Raw genomic sequence first — 8,412 nt, forward strand, 5'->3', positions numbered from 1 at the left:
CAGTCTTCCTCACGTGTCTGCTCGGCAGGTATTATAGACCCTGAGATTTGCAAGGACGGAAACTGGGATGTGTCCGACGCGATGACAATAACGAACTAGCGAGCCCTTATGCGTGAATCGGAGGATTTCCATCTTCTTCGATCCTTGGTCGAGCCGAGTCCACCTGTAGGATACCTCTATAAAAAACAGCACTGTCACATGCGCTGGGGGCGGGTCGCGCTGCGATTGGAAATCCGGAGATGCGCTAATCTGTGATTGGGACCCGCAGGGAGGGGGCTGCTGAAAACGAGGAGGGCGGGAGTACCGCGCGTCCGAGCCTTTGTGTTTCTCTTCTAATATCTCACATATCAATAATTCAGCGCGCGAGCAGACGGACCCCGCGCTATGTATTCAGCTGTGTTTCGACTAGACAAGGGCCTCGTTCCGCTCTCCACGGGTTATTCGATTAGAGCGTGAGACCAGAAGGCGGGGAGCGCGATCTGACAAAGCAAATCCGCACGCGAAAACAGGCAACGAGAGGGATAAGGAATCTCCAAAAATAACAAAAGAACAAACTGAAAGAAAAGAAAGGTCTGGCTTCGCTATATATACCGGAGAAATTATAGACAAGGAGATTAAATCATTTCAAAAGAAAAGAGAAATTGTTTAAAAGAAACTGGATGATATAAAATATAGCAGTGCCAGCGATTCCATTACCGTCCAGAAAGAAAGCTCCGATTATTTCGCTCGGGATACCGCGGCCAGGTGCAGGTGTGAAGTTGCCGTCATGTTGCTCTTTCTCCTGAGTGCGACGTGCCTGGCGGGATTAGCGAGCGCTCAGAATGAGACCGAGCCCATCGTGCTGGAGGGGAAGTGCCTGGTGGTCTGCGATTCCAACCCAACTTCGGACCCGACCGGGACGGCGCTCGGGATATCTGTGCGCTCCGGCAGCGCCAAAGTGGCTTTCTCCGCCGTGAGAAACACCAACCACGAGCCCTCCGAGATGAGTAACCGAACGATGGTCATCTACTTTGATCGGGTAACTATCAGAGTGCTGGTAAGGTAGCCGCCGGGGGGTGACGGGTGAGCGAGGGGGAGGGAGCGCCCGGTGCGTGCTCCGCGTGGCGGACGCCCGCTGATACCTGCAGACGAAAACACGGCATGCGGGTCCGGCAGTCACCGCGGCGCCCAGGTGACGGAGAGAGTCGCGCACATATTTGTGTTGCATCCGCAGTTTAGCGCATCTTCGGCTGTGAATATTTAAGTTCCCTTTGATTACATGAGATTAAAAACTGGCATGATAGAAAATTATATAATCCCTTATGTCATTACATTCTGAGTTCTCGAAATGTTAATCACCGATGAATGTCTTTCAATTATATTTTACAGCGCTGACTGCCTGATATCTGTCACATTAAATAGACCGTTACTGGCCCGTCATTTTGGCACCTGTATTACATTACATTTTTCATGCTAATTTATTTGTTAATCGACGTAAAATTTTTCTAAAAAGACTCAAAAATATGGGTAATCCTGCTTCAAATAGGCCTATCACTAAAAAGAGAACAAAAGGAAAAATGTTGTTTCGAAAGAAAACGTATTTTATACATAATCTAGTGATCTGTAAAATGTAAATCATTTTATTTCAGTTTTCACTTTTCATTCACCGTCTCCTCTTTCTCCTCTGCGTCTCTTTTTCACAGGTACTAGTGAACGTTGGAAAAAATTTCGATGAAGAGAGAAGCAATTTCATCGCTCCGCGGAGAGGGATATACAGTTTCAATTTCCACGTAGTGAAAGTATACAATCGCCAAACTATCCAGGTCAGTAATTTCGCTGAAAGTAAATTACCGCCGAACACCCCTCTATCTTAGTGTTTAAAATATGAACTCTGTGAAAAGCGTTTTTTACTTCTACGCGCAAGATTCCTCTGCATCTCAGTGTTTGTGAGACAGAAATAGACCAGGTACTGCTAAATATGCGGGTTAATTCTAAAGCGGTTTAGCAACCTAGAATATAGATGATATTCAGTACCATGACCCTTGAGGAAACTGCGGTTGGAGATGAAATTCAACGACATTGCGATAATGAATTAATATGCATACAAAACCAAATCAGAAATAAAGTGTTATATTGAGAGGCTTGGCTGCGGGCTCGAACAGCACCACGGACAGCGCCGAAACGCTGCCTTGGGTCGCGCTGTGACAGGTGAACAGGTGCAAGGCACTGCGCGGACCACACGGGCAAAGCGCGACCTACTGCGCCGCACGAATCATTTAATCCTTTGAAGCGTAACATTTACAAATGTCTTTGATTAAAAATGTAACCCTCTTGATATAACATTTAATACTGACAACGTCGCTTTTCACGCCACCCCATTTGTAATTAGAGTGTATCTTTCGCTAATTAAAGCGTTGTATAATTATGTTGCGTTTTCCCCTGGGGGTCAGATTGCACTCTGTTATTTAGTTCTCATTGGAGACGGAATTGATTAGAAACAAACAAACAAGGCGCACTCGCAGAAGAAGCCCCTTCGTTCCGCGTGCTCGCCCGAACACCCATCGGAGCCACAGGGAACAATCATCTACTCAACCCCGGGACTGGTGACAGGACTGCACCCCACCCTGAGCACGTGGCAGACAGCATGTGCAAAGCGTGACAGAATGCCCACATCTGGAGTGAGGAAGTTCACACAGTCCCCCGTTAGCGCTGGCTGCCGGGAGAGTGTGTGACGCTGGGGTAGGGGTGGGACGGGGGAGTACATGCTTCACACTTCCTCCCAGTTCCAGAATGATCTACACCTCACACAGCCAAGGTCACCGCTGACGGTCAGGGTGTGGAACGTAATCTGAGGTAGCTGCGAGTTTGAATCCCAAACAAGACAAACTTATCATTGTTACACCTTTGAAGGTGATGTTTACATCACTGGAATTATTTTACAGAATTTTGTGGCCTGTGTGCATCGTGTGTGTAGGTGCACGTACCTGAGACTCAGGTAAATGTGGTGCAGTAGCTCTGCGCCTTTTCCTCAGTCTGTGGTGCCAGTGCGGCGGGGCGGAATTAGCCTGAAACCAGAGGGGCGCTGAGAGCCCCCTTCCCCTGCATCTGCCACGATGAAGCCGTCTTTCGACAGTAGCTCCTTCCTCCCTCCGAAGGCGAAGGTGTGCACCCTCTGTAACTGTTTGTTTCAGTCCGCACTGAGTGATGTCGGTCTGCAGTGCCCTTCCACACCACCGGCATTGCCCCCCCGCCTCGCCCCCCCGCCTCACCCCTTCCTGTCTGTGCACTGGATGCTGAAGCCCTCCACCACGCCCTGCCTGCGTCTGTTAGCCCCGCACCTGCAGGAAAGGATCATGGTCTTTAATGTCCTGTGAGCACAGCAGTTTTCTGAAACTTCGGTGAAGGTGTTGGTCCTGACCACCAATCTACAGAAAGGAGTCTGTGCTGTGGTTTTCAGTCCAGGCCGGGGGAAGGTGTCAGGCCGGGAGGCAGAGTGCTGGGCCCGGGGATGAGGCCTCTCCTAAAGCTTTAGTTCTGTGTCTGTCAGTCCTCAGACGCAGCTCCAGGAGCAGAATTCTAATAACGCTTAAGTGCTGCTCTCATTGTGGAGTGGACACCCACTTGCGACATTAAAATTAGAGGCTCTTAGGTGTCCTAATGGGGCTGATTGGTGCTTGTGCATCAGCAGAGTGAGCGAGGCCGGTGCTGACGGCACGCGAGCTCCATTAGGCTGTCTGTCAGATTGCTCCAGCGGTGTCATCCGCAGAGCTGACATTCTGGCGGGGGTACAGAACAAGGGGTCCCACCCATCGCCCGACCCTGTCCCCAAGAGAGATAGTGTGTGTGAGTGTGAGAGTGTGTGTGTGTGTATGCGTGCTCTCTCTCAGCTCCGTGTGTGTGTATATGTGAGTGTCAGTGTGTGTGTGTGTGTGTGTGTGTGAGTGTGTGTGAGTGTGTGAGAGTGTGTGTATATATGAGTGTCAGTGTGTGTGAGTGTGTGTGTGTGTGCGCACTCTCTCTCAGCTCCATGTGTATGTGTACTGTGTGTGTGTGTGTGTGTGAGTGTGTGTGTGTGAGTGTGTGTGTGTGCGCACTCTCTCTCAGCTCCGTGTGTATGTGTGTGTGTGTGTGTGTGTGTGTGTGTGTGCGCGCTCTCTCTCAGCTCCGTGTGTATGTGTGTGTGTGTGTGTGTGTGTGTGTGTGCGCGCGCTCTCTCTCAGCTCCGTGTGTATGTGTGTGTGTGTGTGTGTGTGTGTGTGTGTGTGTGTGTGTGTGTGTGTGCGCGCTCTCTCTCAGCTCCGTGTGTATGTGTGTGTGTGTGTGTGTGTGTGTGCGCGCTCTCTCTCAGCTCCGTGTGTATGTGTGTGTGTGTGTGTATGTGTGTGTGTGTGTGTGTGTGTGTGCGCGCTCTCTCTCAGCTCCGTGTGTGTTCTGCAGGTGAGTCTGATGCACAATGGGTGGCCGGTGATCTCCGCCTTCGCGGGAGACCAGGACGTGACTCGCGAAGCGGCCAGCAATGGGGTGCTGATCGCCATGGAGAAGGGGGACCGCGCCTACCTCAAGCTGGAGCGAGGAAACCTGATGGGGGGATGGAAGTACTCCACTTTCTCAGGCTTCCTGGTCTTCCCCCTGTAGAGGAGGAGGAGGAGGAGGAAGAGGAGGAAGAGGGACTGACGCTCCTCAACCGGGCGGTGGAGGAGACAGGAGAGGAAGAGAGAGAGGGAGAGAGGAGGAAAGAGGGAGGGAAAAGAGGAGGCTCTCCTATACTCGCTTACCCCCGCCTGATTACAGCTCTGGACAGCCAAAACTTTTCTACCTTCATTTAAATAATAATGTCCACCCATGAGAGGCCCCCCCGTCGCTTCTGTGCCCTCATCCACGCCCAAAGAGCCGCTGCCCCCCCCCGCGCCCCCCCCCATTTGCCTTCCTGTGTCTCTCCAGCACCCCACCCCACCTGCGCTCTTCACCTCCTCTCAATTCTGGAGCATCTTTTTTTTAACATTTTCATAAATATCTGAGATCCGCCAGGGGTCCAGTGTCCTGCTGTTGTGTTTCTTCTTCACCCTGCTGCCGCAGGTGGTGACGGCAGCGCTCTTGCTGTGTACTGGATGTATAAAATCCTACCGTTTCTTTATGATATACGCTATGATTATCCCGATCTGGCTGAATATCTGTATTTCAGTATTTCAGTGTTAATACTTAGTGATTGTGTGTGGACTCTGAGGCTGCCGTTAAATACTGATGCTACTTGTTTTTGTTCCGGTCAAATGTGGCTAAACTAAAAATGACACCAGAAATCTATAAAGGAATTTTATTATTAACTGTAATATATATGTGAATATTTAGAAGAACCAAAATCCTCCCTTTCATTTCTCAGTTGACTGATTGATTTATTTTTTATTTGCTTTAATCCAATAAAATTGAAATGGTACTTTTATTTTTCTTAACCAGACCCTGAGCATGGCGTGGGGTTTCTTTGTGCTGCGGGAGCACTGAGCATCACCGGCTCCCTCTGCCTGCAGCCATGGGGCAGGGTGTGTGTGCTCACTCTGCTGCCTGCGTATGTGTGTGTGTGTGTGTGTATTTGTGATGTAAGAGATTGTGTGTGTGTGTGTGTGTGTGTGAGATGGAGTGGCATTCTCTGATGCTCAGATTGTGATGGTGGTTCTCTAGAGCTGTTCTGCAGAGGCAGTCTGGTGACTGGGGAGTTCCACAACTCTTACTGCTGCGCTAGAAATTTTAATTAGCTCCTGGGGGGAAAATTAATACTCGCATAATAAGCAAACTCTTCTGTTTATACAAAGATCATGTTGTGTTTATTCCTCCTCTCCCTCTCTCTCCATCCCTCTCTCTGCCTCTTTTTTCGCCCCTCTCCTGTGCTTTGAGAGGGATTCAGATCACTCCTTTTAAACGGTTACCTCTGAGAGGCGTGTCGATCTCTGACCAGGGAATGACCCTTCCAGCTCTCTGTATTCATCGGTTGGTTATTTTGTCTCTTTATTCATTTATATGATGCTTTTGGTTGTTTTCTTTACTACAGCTCTGTTTTAAGGTCAGGTCTGTAACATCTAAAAATAGCAAGCTTACACTACAGGAAGTCAAACGTAATCATCTGCGGTCCGTGGTCACACGGTCACCACGGTCACCACGGTCACCCGGACTCCTCTCCTCTCAGAGCCAGGCAGTGGCTGGAGAGGGGTGTGGGGGTGCAGATGGAAATGATCAGATTCACTGCTGACCTCTCCGCAGACGCCTGCAATCATGACCATGCCTGTGACTGTGACCGCGCTGTGGCGTGATCGTGTCGTCGTGCGGCTGTCGCTGTCGTGCGGCCGTCGCTGTGTGGGGGCGGGAGAGGGGAAGTCTGTGTCTTTCCACTGAAACACACTGCAGGGACACGGAGAGCTGCCAGGACCGACGGGCTGGAATTAAAACAATACACAGCAGTCAAGTACAAACGCTGCTCTGATGTTCAGCCTGCGGTATTGCAGTGTGTGTGTGTGTGTGTGTGTATGTGTGTTTGCATGCGTGTGTGTGTGTCTGCGTGCGTGCGTGTGTGTGTATGTGTGTGTGTGTGTGTCTGCGTGCGTGCGTGTGTGTGTGTGTGTGTGTGTGTGTGTGTGTCTGCGTGCGTGCGTGTGCGCGTGCGTGCGTGTGTGTGTGTCTGCGTGCGTGCGCGCGTGTGTGTGTGTGTCTCTTCGTGTGCGTGTATGTGTGTGTGTGTGTGTGTGTGTGTGTGTGTGTGTGTGTCTGCGTGCGTGCGTGTGTGTGTCTGCGTGCGTGCGTGCGCGCGTGTGTGTGTGTGTCTCTTCGTGCGCGTGTATGTGTGTGTGTGTATGTGTGTGTGTGTCTGCGTGCGTGTGTGTGTGTGTGTGTGTCTGCGTGCGTGCGCGCGTGCGTGTGTGTGTCTGCGTGCGTGTGTGTGTGTGTGTGTGTCTGCGTGCGTGCGCGCGTGCGTGTGTGTGTGTGTGTCTGCGTGTGTGTTCGCAGGACCTTTCCCCACTGAACAGTCTCTCAGGGATCTGTGATGTAACCCTACATGTGCCTCATTCCACACATTTCATTAGTGTTATTATTGCTGCTGTGATTACAGTCAGTACAGGAGTAAAAAACACACGCATACAACATACAGGCAGCCAGAGTACAAATCACAAAACAAATGAATTCATTTTAACACACTGGCACACATCTTATGGATTTTTTTACTCTAAATTGGTACTAGGATGTAATATTTAAAATCTTCATTAAAGACTATATGTATTGTTTTTTTATATAAAAAAAATCATTCTAAGGATGAAACTTTTTTCTGTAGTCATATTACTCCATTTTGTACGTTCAGTGCTAAAAGCAGGCCTGTCTTGCGGAGGGATGGGCTTCCTGCTGAACCTCATGCACGAGAACACTCCATTTCCCTCTCTGCATTACACACCTCCTCATTCTCCCCTCACATCTCCTCATCTCCTCAAAATGTTTCACCGAGGAACTGAGGAGGAGACGCGAGGAGGCGCGTCAGGGCTGACGCTGGAGACAAGGAGGCCAGTACACACCAAAGCCTGCAGCGAGGGAGACAGGTGTGCTACAGGCAAGACAGGTGACCCGCAGAGAGAAGAGCCGCGGCAGCCACCAGAGAAGCCCAGTCAAAGCCCATCCCTCTGAACCCGCATCGATGCAGATCACTCCTGTCTGTGTTTATCCAGCACTCTCTCTGTTTCAGCCCGGAATCACTGCTAACTTTCAACTTCCTGGAAGCCAGTGCGGGGGAGGCAGCTGTGTGATGGAGGGGTATGACAGGAAAAATAAGACGAATGAGCAACATGAGATGGTGAGAGGGAGGAGAAGAAGAGAGGGAGAGAAGGAGAGGCAGGAGAGGGATGAGCAGAGAGGGAGTGTTTGTGTGTGAGGGGTGTGGAGATGTGCCGGCTGGCATGGCAGCAGCCCTCAGACCCCGGCCCCCGCTGGGGGGAGCTCATTAGTATCCAGTCGCCGGCCCATCCGTCTGAGGGCCAGAGCGTAACGAGAGCCGAGAGGCCGGCCAGGCGTGAAGGAAGCAGGAGGCGCTGAGAGGGGCGGCTGCGAAAGCAACATATGCTCCTCTGTCCCTTTAACCTCTCTGCTGCCGGATGGGCCCACGGCGGAGCGGCCAGAGGGGCCCAGGGCGGAGCGGCCAGAGGGGCCCAGAGCGGAGCGGCCAGAGGGGCCCAGGGCAGAGCAGTAGGAGGGGCCCAGGGCGGAGCGGCCAGAGGGGCCCAGGGCGGAGCGGCCGGAGGGGCCCAGGGCGGAGCGGCCGGAGGGGCCAAGGGTGGAGCGGCCAGAGGGGCCCAGGGCAGAGCGGCAGGAGGGGCCCAGGGCGGAGCTGCTAGAGGGGCCCAGGGCGGAGCGGCCAGAGGGGCTCACGGCGGAGCAGCCAGAGGGGCCCACAGTGGAGGAGCTGGT

General features: G+C 51.8%; 1 protein-coding gene across 1 annotated transcript; it reads left to right on the forward strand.

The window, feature by feature from the left end:
* Positions 1 to 285: 285 nt before the first annotated feature.
* cbln1 (cerebellin 1 precursor) lies at positions 286 to 5,336 on the forward strand. Its single transcript, XM_036543168.1, has 3 exons — positions 286 to 1,018; positions 1,683 to 1,802; positions 4,417 to 5,336. Exons 1-3 carry the CDS (start codon positions 767 to 769, stop codon positions 4,612 to 4,614), a joined length of 570 nt encoding a protein of 189 aa, XP_036399061.1. The 5' UTR covers positions 286 to 766; the 3' UTR covers positions 4,615 to 5,336.
* Positions 5,337 to 8,412: the final 3,076 nt, after the last annotated feature.

This window comes from Megalops cyprinoides, chromosome 13 (genome assembly GCF_013368585.1).
Source record: "Megalops cyprinoides isolate fMegCyp1 chromosome 13, fMegCyp1.pri, whole genome shotgun sequence".
Lineage (NCBI taxonomy): Eukaryota > Metazoa > Chordata > Actinopteri > Elopiformes > Megalopidae > Megalops > Megalops cyprinoides.